Raw genomic sequence first — 19445 nt, forward strand, 5'->3', positions numbered from 1 at the left:
GTGAAGCTACAGTGCTATCCACTTGTGCTACCCAATCTTTGTGGAAGATGATTCTTGGGTAGGGTGTGTGGACTGTCTGGGTCATGTTGACATCGAAAAGGAAGTGGTATTGGGTCTTGGTAGACAAGTCTCCTGGGCCGATGGGATTTACCCCAGAACACTGAGTGAAACAAGGGAGGAAATTGCTTGGGCCTTAACAAACATCTTTGTATCCTCATTGGCTACAGGCGAGATCCCAGAGGACTGGAGAATAGCTAATGTGGTACCGCTGTTTCAGAAAGGTAGCAGGGATAATCCATGAAGCTATTAGCCGGTGAGCCTCACATCGGTAGTCAGTAAATTATTGGAGACAATTCTCAGGGACAGGATTTATACCCATTTGGAAACAAATGGACTCGTAAGCAATGGACAGCATGGTTTTGTGAAGGGGAGGTCGTGCCTCACTAACTTGGTCCGAGTTTTTCAAGGAGGTGACAAAGATGATTGATATGGGGAGTGCGGTGGATGTTGTTTACGTGGAGGTCAGTAAAGCCTTGGACAAGGTATCTCATGGCAGATTGGTACAAAAGGTGAAGTCACACAGGATCAGAGGTGAGGTGGCAAGATGGATACAGAACTGGTGTAGTCACAGAAGGCAACGGGTAGCAGTAAATGGGCGTTTTTCTGAATGGAAGGTTGTGACTAGTGGTGTTCGATAGGAATCTGTGCTTGGGCCTCTGTTGTTTGTAATGTACATAAACGATTTGGAGGAAAATGTAGCTGGTCTGATTCGCAAGTTTGTGAATGACATCAAGGTTGGTGGAGTGGCAAATACTGTTGAAGACTGTCAGAGGATACAGCAGGACATAGACAGGTTGGAGACCTGGGCAGAGAAAAGGCGAATGAAGTTTACCCCAGACAAATGTGAGGTAATGCATATTGATAGGTCTAACATAGAGGGGAAATATACCATAAATGGCAGAACTCTTAGGAATATAGAAAGTCAGAGAGATCTGGGCGCACATATCCACGGATCATTGAAAGTGGCAACACAGGTGGACAAAGTAAGTCAAGAAAGCATACGGAATGCTTGCCTTCATTGGACAGGGCATTTGAGTATAAAAACTAGCAAGTCAGGCTACAGTTGTGAACCTTGGTACGGCAGCACTTGGAATATGCACAAAACGGAGGTTGAGGTGTAGCCATCTAAGATGGCCATCTGCAAAGGACCATGGGAATTATGACCAACCCAGGACTCAGACAGATACAGAGCCTATGTGTATCTGAAACACAGGTAACCAGACCTGATCAAAATCCTGCTCGTTCAGGGGCTGGTTTAGCTCAGGACTAAATCGCTGGCTTTGAAAGCAGACCAAGGCAGGCCAACAGCACGGTTCAATCCCCGTACCAGCCTCCCCAAACAGGCGCCAGAATGCGACGACTAGGGGCTTTTCACAGTAACTTTATTGGAAGCCTACTTGTGACAATAAGCCATTTTTTTTTGTTTTTTTCGTTTGCATTTTAATGACCCATTTTCCCAGGACAATAGAACTCCAATCAAATAACCGGTACAGCCACAGACTGATCGCGCCACTCCCCTTACACAGAAAGCCCAACTGTCAAGGTCAATGACCACTAAGGCCCACCCAGCCACCAAGGCACCCGCCCCTTTATTGGACAGTGATCAGAGCCCCGTCGAACTATTGGGTCCAAGGTTAAGAACCGCCCAAAGAGCGTGAAATCCCATAGGGGTAAAAGAAAGCACAGCCATGTGTTCTGTCTCTTTTGGATCCGGCCTGTGCCAGCCCAATTGCAGCAGGAACAGCCAGCTAAGTTCAAGACCAACGATCGCTACCTGACGGATGAGCCCAGCAGAGACAGAGCCACTTTCTTCAATCCAGTCAAGTGAAATCCAGATAAAGGCCTTATCCATTTGCACAGTGACAGTCGCCCTGAAGTTAAATATAAGTTATTGTAACTGATGGGTGTAGTTTAACTCGTAGTAGATATTGTGTTTGCATGTTGAGATACCTCTTGTGTATGTAAATTAACCATCTTTTGAACTAACTAACTGGTTGTGTGGTCATTTGATTGATATTAGGGAAGGCTTGTGGTTCACTAAGATAAATAGAAATACCCACAGTGTAGGCGACGCTGCTGGGTGGGACCGAAAAACACCAACATTATTGATGAACTTTGACTAGAATTAGAATTGAATTGATTAGAATTGACTTTGTCACTCTGAGAGAACCCACAAACTTTGAATCCAATTGCGAGAAAGAGAAAGAATCACAAGTGCAAGTTCCATATCGACCAAATAACCGAATTTCAGAAGTGTGTACTAACCCGCATGCGTACCTAACAGGAAGAGTAAGGTAAACTCGTTAGAATTGCTTTCAACTATCGAGAGATTGTGAGCCGGAAAATAGCTTAAGCCATACCTGTTCAAATCAGCGCCTTATTCCTCTGTCCCAAATTAAAAGTAGAGAAAGAGATAAGAGAAGTAATGGCCACTAAAGCAATGGAAAGCTTGATGAATCCACTGGAACCCAAGGTTGGAGCGACCAACAGAGCAGAGCAATGCCCCATATGGGTGGAAGAGTTAAGGAAATACTTAAAGGGGAAAGGATGGCCCCTTTGGTCGAATATTTGCGCTAATGATGAGTCAGGTCCAGGAAAGATAGGACAGACTTGGTGGGAGAACCTAAGCGAGGTCCACAAGTAAAATGTAGACAAAGTCACAAAGCCGATGGCAATAATGTCCTGTTTGGCACAGTTGCGAGGCACAGAGGAGGTTGTAAAGACGCTCCGTAGGCAGTTAATTGAGAAGGAAGAAAAGAACGAAGGAAACAGTAACGAAAGCGAGAAGATAATTGAGCAACTCCAGGAACAGTTAGCAGCTAAGGATAAGGAAATGGCCGATGTAAAACGTGCACATCAATCTTGTCTAGTTCACATTAGTAGCTTCCAGACCCAATACGATAAAGCCTACCAAGATACACAGCGCGCAGTCCTGGTAAGAGAGGAAGCAGAACAACAGGTCGCCCAGCTAACTAGCAAATGCACAGATTTAAAAGCAGCTTTGAGAGCGCTCCACAGCACCACTAAGGAACAGAGGCAGAGTACCGTTGACCATGATAATGCTGACAGAAGACAGAAAAGTTAGTCGCTACTCTCAGTACAGAATAGCTTCAGGTACACATTCGGGCAGGATTTAGATGAGGACGGTGCTCCCGATTGGCAAGAGTTAAACGAAAGTGCCCAAAGATACGTAGAGGACACGGGAAATCAAAATCGAGCCCCCTCTGCCCTAAAAAGAAAAGCACCCGCAGCACCGACTGTATAGGCAGCACACACCCCCACTCACAATTCGACCCCCATGAATCCGGTTACCACACAACGCAAGCCATCGGACCAGGAGGAGCCTGATATCGTTTACACCACCCCACTATCCATAACCCAATTAAGAGAAGCTTGCACGAAAATTAGTCCATTGCAGCCCACTGCAGACCCGCACAGCTTTTTTGAGGAGGTGCGCCAACAAAACGTTATGTATGGCCTAGACAAGAGAGAGGAAGTAAAGCTAATAGTTATGAGCCTCAGCCAGTCCATAAGGTCAGCTTTGCCAGAACCCCAAAATGTAGTAGAAGGAACCCTACAGGAAATGAAAACAGCCATATTAGAACCATCGGATACAGTAAAGGAGATCCTGTGGAGGGCTTGAACAAATGTAGACAGAGGAACGGGGAACATCCGACTGCCTTTGCTGGTCGTACCTGGATACATTTTAAGGCAGTATTTGGGGATTTAAACCACGCTAACCTAGATGCTGAAGACACGACCAAATGGACCCACGCTTTAGTCTCCTAAGCCACAGAAGCAAGTAAAAAGGCTTGCATAAACTTTGATCCCACAGAAGAGGCACACAATGAAGCATGGGTACTGAGTCATCTATCTAGAGCATGGGAACAGTCACTGCAGGAACAGATACAACAGAATGGCCAAGAAGCCACCATGCATCCAGTGAGGACTAGTCAGGGACCCACATAGATAAATGAGGGTAGAGGAGAAGTCCAATATCCCAGGGAGCAATACACCAGAGAGCCTGCTCCACCTTGCATGTCCTGGGGGTCATGTTCCAACTGTGGGCAGTCAGGACACTTCGCCCGAGATTGCCAGGGACACCCGCCATCAGCTAGACCAGCCACCAGATATGAAAGAGACCACCCAGAACAGCTACAAAGTCCCAGCTATCCCATGCAAACTGTGAGCGCTTACACACCACTTCTCTTGGCAGGACACCTCAGCAATGCCACTTCATTTTTGTTTCTCTCCTCCTTCCTCTCTTCTTCGGTCACACTACAGCGACTCCATATGCTAGTTACATCCCAGGACAAATGTGATTGCAGCTAACAAATATATAAAACTGGCCGCCCTGAAATTTGGCTGGTTAAGGTAAGTCTCAACCACCACTGGTTGCAAGAAAAGATTGGTCAAAGAAATTGTCCGACCACTCCCAGCATCGACCACATGCTGCGAGAGTCTCTGTACTTCAAAAATTTGCATTTTTTGTCTCTCCAAAATGGTATTTCAAAAAAACAAATATGAGGGAGTCACACGTGGTGACAATCATAATAGGTAATTGGAGTAAGGAGAGAAAGACTAACCAAAGATAATAACAGATACTATGCTTGCACCCCCAGGATTACCCGGAAAACAGAAAACACAGGATGAAGCAAGGACTACTGACCTGGATTTGGATCATCGCTGGACTTCTGCAACTGCGCGCGCAACGGACTGTTTTAACAAACCCCACGCCAGCCCTGAACACTACCACACAACAGGCCACCACCAGCCCGGACACTACACCACACAAAGACAGACATTGAAATCCCCACCTGGTGCGAAAACACTGCCAAATGGAACCCCCTTTCATACATAGCAGAGGCCCTTCTAGTAATTGCAATAATCTGCAGTGTCATTCAGACACTTCGACTCCGTAAACGGCGAGCAAAAGCCTCCCGCTCACCGATATATACAGTCCTATCCCTCTTCTTTGGAATTCAACAAAATTGAACTCGCGTAACAATCACTGCTAAAAATAAACCACATACCTCTTTAACTTTATTAGGATTAAGTAGAAATGTGATGCTGCGGTTTTAAATTTTGTGCTGTATACAAGTTCTTTCATATCCACCAACAGTGTAGCTTAGAGAGCGTTAGCTAGAGATCAACTGTGCGGATAAATTAAATGTTTTATCGTGACCTGAATGAGAGTGACCGTTAGAGATGAATTAATTTATGTATTAATGAAATATTAGGTAAATGGCCCAAACCATAAGATAGAGTCGAGCAGAACCTTGCATTGACCAAGGGTGACCGGTCCACCAAGGATGAACAGGGATCAATAGTGTGATCCACCACGCTTCGCGTTCAGGATCAAGAGGACGGAATGTAGCCATCTAAGATAGCTACTGCAAAGGACCATGGGAATTATGGCCAACCCAGGACTCAGACAGATACAGAGCCTATGTGTATCTGAAACACAGGCAACCAGACCTGATTTAATGGCCCATTTTCGAAGGACAGTAGAACTCCAATCAAGCAACCGGTACAGCCACAGACTGATCGGCACCACTCCCTTTACTCAGAAAGCCCACTGCCAAGGTCAATGACCGCTAAGGACATGACCATCCACCAAGGCACCCGCCCCTTTATTGGCCAAAATCGAAGACCGTGATCAGAGCCCTGGCGAACTATTGGGTCCAAGGTTAAGGACCGCCCCAAAGAGCGCAAAATCCCAGAGGGATAAAAGAGAGCACAGCCATATGTTCTGTCTCTTTTGGATCCAGCCTCTGCCAGCCCAATTGCAGCAGGAACAGCCAGCTGAGTTCAAGACCAATGCTCGCTACCTGACGGATGAGCCCAGCAGAGACAGCCACTTTCTTCAAACCAGCCAAGTGAAATCCAGATAAAGGCCGTATCCATTTGCACTGTGCCAGTCACCCTGAAGTTAAGTATAGGTTATTGTAGCTGATAGGTGTAGTTTAACTTGTAGTAGATATTGTGTTTGCACGTTGAGATGACTCGTGTGTGTATATAAATAAACCATCTTTTGAACTAACGAAACTGGTTGTGTGGTCATTTGATCGATATAAGGGAAGGCTTGTGGTTCACTAAAATAAACAGAAATACCCACAGTATTGGCAACGCTGCTGGGTGGGACCGAAAAACACCAACATTATTGGCAACAGAGGTGTGACCTGATAGAGGTCTACAAGATTATAAGGGGCATGGATGAGCAGGCACTCTTTCCCTGGGTGGAGATGTCAGTCACCAGGAGGCATAAGTTTACGGTCTGTGGGACAAAGTTTAGAAGAGATGTGTGAGGCAGTTTTTCTTTTATATAAAGAGGGTGGCGAGTGTCTGGAACACGTTGCCAGTGGATATTGTGGAAGCAGATACATTAACGGCGTTCAAATGGCATCTCGGCAAATACATGGATAGGATGGGCATAGAGGGATACGGCACTAGGAAGTGCTGAGGGTTTTGGCCAAGGGTGGTATCATGACCGGCACAGGCTTGGAGGGCCGAAGGGCCTGTTCCTGTGCTGTATTGTTTTTTGTTCTTTCTCCCACATCAATTCCCATTACAAAATCCTGAAAGAAGCATTATGCTCAAAGAGTGGTAACAGTGTTGCTTCAGTCATTGGTAAGATTTTAGAGTCCATTATTAAAGATGAAATTGGGGAGTACTTGGAAGTGCATGATAAAATAGGACTGAGTCAGCACAACTTTGTCAAGGGGGGTCATGTCTGACAAATCTGTTAAGAGTTCTTTGAGGTGGTAACAACAAAGTTAGACAAAGGAGAACCAGTGGACATGATTCAGTTAGATTTCCAGAAGGCCCTTAACAAGGTGCTGCACAGGAGACTGTTAAATAAGTTAAGAGCCCATGCTGATAAGAGTATGATCCTGGTATGGACAGAGGACTCACTGGCAGAAGTCAGAGAGTGGGGTTAAAGGGGTCTTTTTCAGGATGGCAGTCGGTGACTACTGGTGTGCCTCAGGGGTAGGTGCTGGGACCGCAACCTTTCACAATATGCATTAATGATCTGGAAGAAGGTACTGAAGGCACTGTTGCTAAGTTTGCAGATGATACAAAGATCTATAGAGGGACACGTATTGAGGAAGCAGGCGGGCTGTAGAAGGACTTGGACAGGCTAGGAGAGTGGCAAACAAGTGGCAGGTGGAATAGAGCGTGAAACAGTGTGAGGTTATGCATTTTGGAAGCAGAAAAGTCATCAAGGTTGGATCATGGAATGTATTCAATGCAGAACCGAATACATTTTTGATAAGGAGTCAAGGGTTTATGAAGGGCAGGCAGGAAAGTGAAGTTGAGACCACAACAGATCAGCCATGACCTTATTGAATGCCACAGCAGACTTAAAGGGTCAAATAACCTGCTCCCAAGTCCAATGTTCCCCAGTTCCTTATCCTAATGGTGTACTCAACAACAATTCAGTTGGTACAATGGCCATCTTTATACTTGCACTGCGTGAAGATTGTAATAAACCACAGATGTAATGGGGAGGCCCTCCAAAAGACAATTATTTATTCTCAGCACCAAACTGATCAGACATGAACTACTGCAGAATAGAGGCATTACAGATGGACTGTAGACAATGGACATGAAGGTGCAACACAATGTGTGCAAATTGATGAGGTCCTTTCCTGTTCATATATGCAAAGAGCATCATGAGCATTCCTAATGGCAACATGGCAGACCATCCACATTGCCTTGCACTCTTGGTGATTGGTAAAAATGTACGCCTATCCCATTTGATGACTATTTTTTTCCTGCACAACAGATAAGGGTGTTCCCCATACCCACCCACTTTCTGGAAAACAAGGTAGTAATTTGCTTTATACAGTAATGAATTTCGTATTGGCTGAATCCCATTTAAATGGGAAGGATCCTATACTTTGTAAATCTACGAATACTGTAGACAGCAAGAGCCACTCCAGTTTTTAAGGTTACCTGAAAACATCAGCTGATAACATTAGGTCTTCATATAATGCACAATCAATTGAGGGACTACTTAGTATGCTGGAGAACTTAAACACTTTTACTCACCATCTACTTGATGAGGTTTCAGTTTCCTCACCAAGTTTCTATGGACCTGGACGATGGTTTCATTAGTCTCCTTATCTTCATCAAGGATCAATTTAGTGGTAATCGGACATTGCATTGGGGATACCCCTTCCGACACTTGAACCTCCTGTAAATTTTAAATGAAATTTGGACAATTCTTAATTTTGGAGAACACATACTAATGAATTTTGAATGTCAAGCAAGTGGGGAGAAATTCACATACAAACTAGGAATAGGCCATTTGGTTCCCTCAATTCTGCTCAGCTATTTGATAAGATCATGGTTGATCAGAATGTGACTTCAACTCCATTTTTCTGCCTTACTCCTATATCCTTTAACCCCCTTGATAGTTAAGACCCCAACTCCGTCCCAAAATATTCAATGCCTCTGCCGCTCTACTGGCGTGGGTGGGTGAAATTTCAGTTCAGAACAGGCCAGGCCTGTTCTCACAAGTTAACCCTTTTAACCCACAAATCAGTCAATAAACACCTGAACTGCTTCACATGCAATTATGCCCTTTCACAAGTAAGGCAAACAAACTACACACAGTATTCTAGATGTGGTTGCAGTAGTGACTTGTACAACTTAGGTAAAATTTCCACTTTATGTTCCATTCCCCTTGCAATAAATGACAACTTCCATTTCACTTGCTGTATGTGCATTCCAACTTTGAGATTCATGTAGCAGAACACTCAGATCCCTCTATGCCGCTATTTGCAATCTTTCTCCATCAAGGTAATATGCTGCTTTTCTATTCTTCCTGTCAGAGCAGACCAGTTTCACATTTCCCCACATTATCCTCCATCTACCAAATTTGTGCCCATTCAATTAACTGGGCAATATCCCATTGCAGTCTTTTATTTCCTCGTGTCAACTTACTCCATCTGCCTAGCGTGGTATCATCAGGAAATTTAATACCACATAATTGGTCCCTTTGTCTAAGGCATTGATAAAGATTGCAAATAGTTAAGTGGCACACTTCAGTTGTTGTACAATTGCAGTCTTTTACTCTTGATCCTCAAAATCATTAATCAACACTATATTCCCAAATTTGAGTATGCTCAATTTGTCAGGAGTCTATTTTCTCAAATGTACGCTGCATTTTTACAGATGGAAATATATATTCCCCAGAATCACAATCTTACACTTATACAGAGTTTCTCCAGCGTATAACCAGAAGAAACATTCCAGCGTACAAGATAGAAGAAATAATGTGCATACAGGTTATCCAGGACTATACTGAAAGTTCTTCCATACCAACTACAATCCTGGAAGTTGTTAGTTCATACCCATGAGGTAACAAGAGAATTATTTTGGAGAGTCACAGTACTCATCAAACTTTGCCCATTTTTCCTGTGTTCTCAAATGTTGTTTTAAATTTAACGGCAAGGGATTGCCGAATGTATCTTACAGGGAATCCTTCACACTGACAAACTTAAAATAACACTATCCTGTTAACTGTTGACCTCCCTGCAAATATGAACGGTGGCCTACAATTACACGCCAAGAGATTATTTCAATTCAGGCATGTTCCACAGAGTAATTTTCCCAATAATTAAAAGCCATTTTACCCCTAGTAATTGGATAACTTATTTAAAATACGCTTAATCATAACATACTGCATGTCTGAAAACAGAGACTCCATCTTACTTCCATATAGTTTCTCCACTTAATTTAGTTGAAACATTCAGAACACAAGACTAGGGCCAGTCTGTTACTTCACCATATATAGGATCAGTGCTTTAAAATACAAAAAATTGTACATTACCATTGGACTCTCAAATTACAACTTACTTATCGCAGTCAAGAATCAATTGAGCTTCACTTTCATTTTCTTCCCTTTTTCTCTTTCCCCATTTCCACCAAGGGAAAATACTGCTTGTGCTAACTGAATTATGTTTAAGAACTCATGAACTGTTATGCTAGATGAAGTATTTGCAATTACATATTTAATCCAACATGCAAAAAGTAGTCTCTTACACTCAGTCTTGGTTTAACTTATGTTCCTCAGAGGGAGGATGCATCAGTACCCTGCAATCAGAGCTTGTGCTTGAATGATTTACTCAGACTACATGAAAATAATTGAAGGCTTTAAAATTCATGACCCAGGTATTGAAAAAACAAGAATCATAAACATCTTTAATTGGCAAGCTGTGTTGGATCCTTCAATTCTTGTACAAAAATCACTAAACTACATGCAAACAGACGACCTGTGTATATCTAGAACAAAAAAATTCCAATACCTCTCTCAACTTTTCTCTCTCTTTTTCTCTATCGGCAATGCGTTTTCTTCGATCTTCCTCTTCCTTCAAGGCATTTTGAGTTTCTGTACGTAAATTGCCATCTTTCAAAATCTTCCTAATCTTCTTTCGGCCTTTTCCAGGGGATTTGGAATCATCATCACTTGCATCACTATTACTTTCACTTTCACCTTCAGACTTGCTCTGCTTTAGAAAAAAACTGATGTGATCTGGTTTCATGTATTTACATTGTTACAGACATTTTCAATGATAAAAATATTACTGCAATATGCGAAAGATCATTCGGTAACCTACCAAACAGATGTTCTGCAAACCTGACTTGCAACTGCCTTTCCCAATATAGATGGAGCTGCAACATTAGCAGCAAATACATTATTAAATTGCTGTTTCACCTGGGCCCTTGATAAGATGGACAGCCTTGCACTTACATGGGAGGGGGAGGGCATATCGGATGATTGGGGAGTGGACCAGATTACTTTGGAGGGGAAGCTTCCTTTGGAAATCGAAGAGAAAAGGGGAAGGTGTGTTTGCTGGTGGTTTTATTAAGGTGAGTTTTATTTGGAGAAAATGAGCGAACTATGGCTTCTTTGATTTCATGTTGAGAGTAAGCTTACCCAGGTGGAGGATGGAGACAGAGTGGGTTCCATACAAGGGTGAAGCAGAGAGGTTTGCAGCTTATTTTGTGGGGGCTGGAAGGGACTGGTTTAGCTCACTGGGCTAAATCGCTGGCTTTTAAAGCAGACCAAGCAGGCCAGCAGCACGGTTCGATTCCTGTACCAGCCTCCCCGGACAGGCGCCGGAATGTGGCGACTAGGTGCTTTTCACAGTAACTTCATTGAAACCTACTCGTGACAATAAGCGGTTTTAATTTCATTATAGAAGGACTGGCCGTGCACAGCAGGCGATTAGCATTTGAAAGCAGTTGAAGTGGTGAAGTGCGACGGTAGTGTCGATGTAGGAGTCAGGACACTAGATCAGGGAATGAGAAAATATATTTGCAGTAGAAGTAGTCAGTTCTGTGGGCAACACCAGGTTGAAATGTAGGGTCTAAAAGAGGAGGCAGCCCTCCTTGTGAACGTTGGGAAGATAGAAGTATGATATACAGGGTTGGAAGCCATGGAGATGGGGGTCATGTACAATTTAGGAAATGATTGTTTTATGTTCAGTTGTTAGGTCATTCTCCAGGAGTTAGGAAGAGATCTCAAGGGACGGCATTGATTGGTTTGTGAACAGAGTATTCCTGCCTGCAGGTTTAAGGGCAAGTCGGGATTGGTCCAGAGAATGATGTTTGGCATCATCCTTGACAATATTTCAGCCTTTTCAATTCAGGCCTACTCAAATGTCCAAAGAAGTGCAGGTTAGGTGTATTGGCCATGCTAAATTGCACAAAGGGGTTGGGTGTGGTTGCTGGGTTACAGGTACGAGGCGGAGGTGTGGGCTTAAGTGGGGTGATCTTTCCAAGGGCAGTTGCAGACTCGATGGGCCGAATGGCCTCCATCTGCACTGTAAATTCTATGTCTACTCTGCTCATGCTTTTATTCCCCTTGAATGGTTGTCAAGATTGTTAAGGTTTTTCTAACAGCCAACCAGATTAAAAATTAAGGTTCACTGTCAATGCTTCCTTTAAAATTTCGTTGCAAATTTTTCCAGTATGCAGTCCCTTTAAATTACTTCAAACCAGATTCATCACATAACAATGATCTCATGGTACTGTTGTCTAGGCTGCTGCGTGACGACATGACATTGATAATCATATCTACAAGTGAAGCAATGTTCCATTAAGCTATCAGTAACTTCTCAAAATGAGCAGCGTTTCCTCTCCAAAAGCTGGTAGGATGGCCTGGCGGCACAGTGGTTAGCACTACTGCCTTTTTGCACCAGGGACCCGGGTTCAATTCTGGTCTTGAGTGACTGACTGTGTGAAGTTTGTACATTCTCCCAGTGTCTGAATGGGTTTCCTCCGGGTGCTCCGCCTTCCTCCCACAGTCCAGAGATGTGCAGGTTAGGTGGGGTTATAGGGATCGGCTGGGGAAGCGGACCTAGGTATGGTGTTCTTTCGAAGGGTCAGCGCACACTCGATAGGCCGAATGGTCTCCTGCTGTACTGTAGGGATTCTACGAAACAATTAAACTTGCGACACATTCAATGGATCATCATGGAAACATAGAACATTACAGCGCAGTACAGGCACTTCGGCCCTCGATGTTGCGCCGTCCTGTGAAACCCCTCTAAAGTCCCTCTACACTATTCCCTTATCGTCCATATGCCTATCCAATGACCATTTGAATGTGTTTAGTATTGGCAAGTCCACTACTGTTGCAGGCAGGGCATTCCACGCCCTTACTACTCTCTGAGTAAAGAACCTACCTCTGACATCTGTCCTACATCTATCTCCCCTCAATTTAAAGCTATGTCCCCTCGTGCTGGACACCACCATCCGAGGAAAAAGGCTCTCAATGTCCACCCTATCTAATCCTCTGATCATCTTGTATGCCTCAATTAAGTCACCTCTTAACCTTCTTCTCTCTAACGAAAACAGCCTCAAGTCCTTCAGCCTTTCCTCATAAGATCTTCCCTCCATACCAGGCAACATCCTTGTAAATCTCCTCTGTACCCTTTCCAATGCTTCCATATCCTTCCTATAATGTGGCGACCAGAACTGCACGTAATACTCCAAATGCGGCCGCACCAGAGTTTTGTACAACTCATGCAGTATTTTTTTTTAAACTCAAAGCTAAAAGTGCGCTCGTCCAAAATGGAACATGTGTGTCACAATTAGCAAAGTACCTTCTCACTCGATGAGTTTTCCTGAACTTTAATTCGCCGTCTTTTCTTTTTCTGTAGGTAGCTACGTTGACTTTCTTCTGCTTCTTTCTTAGACGCTCTGCATACAAATGAAAAATTACACATTTATTCTCTCGAACCTTCCCAGCTCCTTACCTTGAATTACAATGGCAAATTTCACTTCTAAATGACAATCGTACTATTGTTTGCTCTAGTGGAAAAACTGTGCCAAACTTAGTCAAGATTCATGGCAGCATGAGATTGGGAAGCATTGAACAGAATCCTTCCCAGTACTATGCAAGTACCATTTAGAGCATCACACTAAAGATCTATTTGTCTTGGAGGGGATACAATGAAAATTCATTGAGAGCCAAAGCTTGTGGGCTAAATTACTTTGGTAGTTTCATGAAAATTTAAGTATTCCCTCGAGTACAGAAGATAGAGATATGATCTGATCACGGTGTTTAAAATGGTGAGTCCATAGGGTAGATACAGGAGAACAGTTCCCTGTAATAATGGAATGAAGAAAAAGAAACACAATCATAAAGTTTGAGCTCGATCATTTAGGAAGGAAACCAGAAAGCACTTTTTCACAAAGTAGAATAAATCCCCACATGCGTTCCAAGACAGTGAAAATCCTCCCTTTCCTGGCTGAAGAACAGTGGCGTAATTCATCTGGTTTGATTGAAATCAGCACATTCAACAAAGATTGGAGTCAAAGGTGGAATCTTCTGGCTTGTATGGTCAGTATCGTATCAAAAGGTGCATTCACCCCCAACGGTATCCACAGAAATAATAAATTTAAATAAAGTTTTAAACCTCAGGGTATCACTGTCCTTGATAGAACATTGACAGAGATATTTGCAAATGCTATACAACATAAAAGGGTGCATTTTTGTAATTTTAAGACAGATCTTATACCTTGTTCTTGGGCGCTTCCGTTTATCATCAGAATCGCTTTCCTCTTCCTCACTTAGCTCAGATTCCTCAAAATCAGAGTCACTCTCTTGCTCTGTAGTATTTTCATTACTACTTGCTGAAAATAAAATTAAAATGATTTTCATTTTGTTAACATTTACTGAGGAAATACAACAGCAATATTGCAAAAGAGATCGACTTGATATTCATATCAATTAAATTACACCAAAGACTGATTGTTTTCCAAGACCTCAGCTAAAGCACCATAATAACTTAGCCTACATTTTAGTCTGAACAAAATGTAACAAGACATCCCATTGACCTTTTTTTCTGCTCTGTGTGCTTTCTTTTGTTCCATCTTTGACTTTAGATCCCTTCTTTTCACCTCCAGATTCACCATCACTCATTGTGAGCTTGTGCCTCAAAAGCCGATGCCTATAACGTGGTTTCTTAGTCATTTCGAAGTCAGAATCGGAATCAGAATCCGCCTCAGCTTCCTCTTCTGCATCTATTTAAACAATTACAGTTCACTTTATTAAAGCTTTTACTAGGAAACAGCTTTGTAGGTATAAAAATATTAGTTTCAGTTTTAAACCAAACTTTTAAGTTTATTATTTTATTTGTCTCCAGTTGTTACATATTTTGGTTATAGACCAGGGAAAAAAAGGTTTTGCATTGTGTGTTTTCAATTCCATCTATTAGACAATTTACATTTCAGAAAGTTAGGTCACTTTTTGTTTCACTACTCAACTAACGAAATGTGGAGAGAATAAATATTTTACCAGAAAGAAAACAAAATAGAGAAAATAAAAACTGAGAAAACAAAGAGGGAGAGAGTTCAATTAAAAGACCATGTCATTGAGGTGCTGGAGTCTTGTAGGCTTGGTACAGATGGCAGGTTTCATTTCCCGAAGGATACGGAATAACTTGTGTGCAGCATAAACAGCGACTGGGGCCTGTTTCTGTGATGTATAGCTGAATAAATCAATTCGGTTTATAATGGTAATTTAACTGGCCAAAAGATTTTATTAATTCATTTTCAATTCCAATTATCTCCCTGCAAACGGCTATGCCTTATGGTACACTAGTCCTAGAAATCCCAGCGTTAATCTGATTTTAGTCTTCCATCTTTATTTGCAATTTTAAATTAATTGATGAAAACCCAATTTTAGTCAAATACCATTTCCTTCACACATTAATCCAATAATAAAATACATTTGGAACATGAACAATTCTTTTAAAATGTTCTAATTTTAAATGTATGGTAGTTAGCTTGCGTTGGTTCAGTGGTTTCATACCATATCATCTGATTTAGCAGTTGTGAATTCCTAAGCTCACTCCAGAGACAGGACCTTGAGTGATTCATGGGAATGCAGTAGCAGATTGGTAATGCCATTAGACTGGTCAGCCAGAGGCCCAGACTACTGTCCTGGGGACATTGGTTCAAATCCCACAACAGCAACTGGTGGAATTTCATTTATAGATTGTGGGGTCCCTGGATAGGATACATTTATTGCCCTCATGGTCTGACCCTCATTCTACCATTTCTACGTTATAATCAACAGCGGGGGATCGACCCTGGTTCAAAGAAGAGGGCAAGAGAGCATGCCAGGAGCAGCACAAGACATACCTATAAATTAACAATTTTTAAAAAAATCTCGGATTAAAATCTATCCCCAGTGATGGTGACCTCTGTTGATAGTCAAAAAAATCCACCTGGTTCACTATTTTAGGACAGGCCAGAAGCTGCTGAATCAATACTTCTCGGCTTAGAGGGTGGAAGGGCACCAAATGTACCCTGGGTGAGGATTTAGAAACATCGAAAAAATAGGAGCAGAAGGGGGCCATTTGGCCCTTCAAGCCCGCTCTGATCATAATGAATGGCAAAACTGGCTTGAAGGGCCAAATGGCCTCTTCCCTGTTCCTATTTTTTATGTTAAAATGTCAAATTGCCTTGTTGCACATTCTAAGTTTGCTCACCATCAGTTACTACAGAAAGGGTTGCATACAGTTTCTTGACACATACATGTACATATTTATACAAATTAATTAAAACCACAAAACATTCCAGCAATCTAACAGTAATGAATAATAATTACCTAAATTTGTTTGCTGAATATGCCACGGACAACGAGAAGGGGAAGGGTGGTGGATGAAATCAAAGTTGCAAAACCCTTTCTTTTAATAAATTAGAAATCAGGATTTAAGAAATTTGTGAAGTTTAACATCTGCAATTCCTTTTAGTTAGGGTGAAAAAAAATTTGGCATTTTTGATAACAATACAAGAGCCAATAACTGCCCTGGAAAATTGGGCAAATGTTGGCTTCCTGCACTGAACACATTTTACCAGGTTTTTTATGGTTTGTTCATAACCTCTTTTTCCTTACCATTTTCGTCCTCCACTTCATTTTTTTGGTCCGATTTCTTCCTTTCTTCTTCAGATTCTTCCTCTGAAGATTTATCATCATTAGATGATAGATTTGCATTTATTTCTGCCAGGAGCATCTTCTTAGCAATTCTGGCAAAAAAAGTAAAAGTAGTTAAGAAAAATTATCAAATTAGATATTTTAATACTTGACATTTAAGTGATCAGTACAAAAAGGTTCCCTGTAGTAAAGTGTTCAAATTTAGTTCAGCTTTACATTTTTGAAAATGCTATTCGGACCCAAAAATCATTTGCGAAGAAGAATCAATAATAATTTGTGCAAAAGAATATAGATTCCCATAGCATTCATCGTATACAGCCTATTAAAAATAATGTGTCACAATATTCCTCACCTCTATCAGTAATAATTCATGGGTATTAAATCTTTCTTGCATTACTCATATGCATAGGACTTGGCAGGAATAAGACTATCAAACGGATAGAACATTCTGCAGGGCTCCATGCAGGTTTCCTGCCCTTTGAAAATTACACTGTGCAATCTTTCTACTTGCTACCATTAACTAACGAGAAATATTCAGAGATAAGTAAAATCTACATTCACAAGAACATTACAAACAAAGCTTTACTGTACATTTGCTTCAAATATTGTGGCAACCAATATTCGTAAAATACTGTGCAAAACTAGTCTACTTCAAAGCAGTGCGACCCTATTAGTGTCTGTTCATGTGTTTATCCAGTTTACTACAAACTATTGCATTCAAGGCTTATATTACTATTGATGGTGTTATGCATTACTTTAGTATCTGCTCAAGTGCACTTTATAATCATGAGAATTACAGTATGCCATCATCAATTCATTTATTGTTTTAATATTTAAAATCACCAAATTTAATTTAGAAGACCAATCACAAAGGAAAGATCGATCGGTTAATGGTGTTAACGATAACGGTGTGTGTGTGTGTGTGTGTGTGTGGTGGGGGGGGGGGGGGGGGGTAGAGAAAGGAGTAATAATCTTGCATTTGCACAGCAATCTCAGATCTTCAAAACATTGCAAACATTTCACAACCAGCTATAGTTACATGGAGTCAGATGTAGGAAAGCGCGACAACCAAGATGTGTATTGCAAAATCCCACAAACTGCAAACCAGTTGATCGGACAGAACTACTTTTAGTGCTGTGGGGTCAGAGAGGAAATGAGGGATTTAAAAAAAATAAAAATAATGTTTTAATACAGCCGAATAGGTACAGCATTAATAAAATATTACACCCAAATGTTATCTTGAACTGTGCCACCCTCCTCAGTATTGCACAGAAGTACCAGCCCAGACTGTATTTGAGTGGGACCTGAACCACAATCGACTCAAAGGTAAGAGGACTTTGAACTGCACTTATTAGGCTAACCAGAGGGTGGCAGAATAGGATGGTGAAAAACTCTCCCTGCACTGACATTTATTAACCAGGTTTCACACCAGCTTTCCAGGTGTTGTGGGATACATCCCTTCCCATCATAAGCTCAACATTTCTCTCAATCCCCTTCTAGTGATGAGGGGCCTACTCTAACTTTTCAATATATTTACGGCTTCTGCTGCAATAGATAAATGCCCATGAATTCTTACACATTCTAATAATTATGTTCAGTCAACTTCAGGGTTATGGTAGTATAGTGATTATGCTGTTGGACTAGTTACACCCTGAAGCTCAGATTGTGAATCTGGATACACAAATTTAAACCCCACCATGGCAGCTGGGGATCTGAAAATCAATTAATTAAACCTGAAACAAAAAGCTGGTATCAGTAATGCTGTCCATGAAACTACCAGAATGACATTAACATGTCTGGTTCACTGATGTTCTTTAGGGAAGGAAAGTCCAAAGATGTGCAGGTTAGGTGGTTTGGCCACGATCAATGCACAGGGATAGGGTGGGGGAGCAGGTCTAGGTAGAATGCTCTTTTGAGGGTCAGTGCAGACTAGAAGGACCGAATGGCCGCCTCCTGCACTACAGTGATTCTATGGAATTTTTCATCCTTATAGATCATAGAATTTACAGTGCAGGAGGCCATTCGGCCCATCGAGTCTGCACCGGCTCCTGGAAAGCGCACCCTATCCAAGGTTAACACCTCCACCCTATCCCCATAACCCAGTAACCCCACCCAACACGAAGGGCAATTTTGGACACTAAGGGCAATTTATCATGTCCAATCCACCTAACTTGCACATCTTTGGACTGTGGGAGGAAACCGGAGCACCCGGAGGAAACCCACGCACACACGGGGAGGATGTGCAGACTCCGCACAGACAGTGACCCAAGCCAGAACCGAACCTGGGACCCTGGAGCTGTGAAGCGATTGTGCTATCCACAATGCTACCGTGCTGCACCCTGTGGCTTGATGGCTTGATCACATGTAACTCCAGGCTCCTGAGCCCCCTAAAATAGCCTAGCAAGTCACTTAGAAGCCAGCTCACCAACAGCTTAAAGGGCATAGAGGGATGGGAAATAAACGCTGGCTTCCATCAATATTCTCATCCCCATAAAATACATTTTTTTAAAAATCGTGGTCACCCCTTAATCACCATTTTCATGGTCATAAACAATGATGGGACATCCAATTCTGTGCCTCTACCCCAATAATTCCACAGAACCATAGAATCCATATAGTGCACAAGGATGCCATTCAGCCCATCGAGTCTGCACTGAGCCTCTTAAAAAACACTCCACCCAAGCACAATAACCCCTTAACCTAATCTACACATCCCTGGACACCAAGGGGAAATTTGATCATGGCCAATCCACCCAATATGCTCACTTTTGGACTGTGGGAGGAAACTGGAACACCCAGAGAAAATCCACCCAGACACAGGGGGAATGTGTGGAGTTTCTCCACACAGACAATCACTCATGGCCGAAATTGAACCCGGGTCCCTGGCACTGATACAGCAATGCTAACCACTGTGCTGCCATGT

At 42.3% G+C, this 19445-nt stretch overlaps 1 protein-coding gene across 8 annotated transcripts in view; it reads right to left on the bottom strand.

Moving 5' to 3' along the window:
• Positions 1-19445, bottom strand: part of atrx (ATRX chromatin remodeler) — a 244313-nt gene that overhangs the window by 127498 nt on the left and 97370 nt on the right. For 7 of the 8 annotated variants that reach the window (XM_038774481.1, XM_038774479.1, XM_038774480.1 and 4 more), the window contains 6 exons: positions 16484-16614; positions 14419-14604; positions 14100-14214; positions 13182-13278; positions 10377-10580; positions 8116-8260 (listed from right to left, as the gene is read on the bottom strand). In XM_038774481.1, coding sequence (XP_038630409.1) covers positions 8116-8260; positions 10377-10580; positions 13182-13278; positions 14100-14214; positions 14419-14604; positions 16484-16614 — 878 coding nt within the window. The remainder of the gene's footprint in view (positions 1-8115; positions 8261-10376; positions 10581-13181; positions 13279-14099; positions 14215-14418; positions 14605-16483; positions 16615-19445) is intronic. The other variant, XM_038774475.1, reaches the window with a different exon arrangement.

The sequence above is a fragment of the Scyliorhinus canicula genome, chromosome 17 (genome assembly GCF_902713615.1).
Source record: "Scyliorhinus canicula chromosome 17, sScyCan1.1, whole genome shotgun sequence".
Lineage (NCBI taxonomy): Eukaryota > Metazoa > Chordata > Chondrichthyes > Carcharhiniformes > Scyliorhinidae > Scyliorhinus > Scyliorhinus canicula.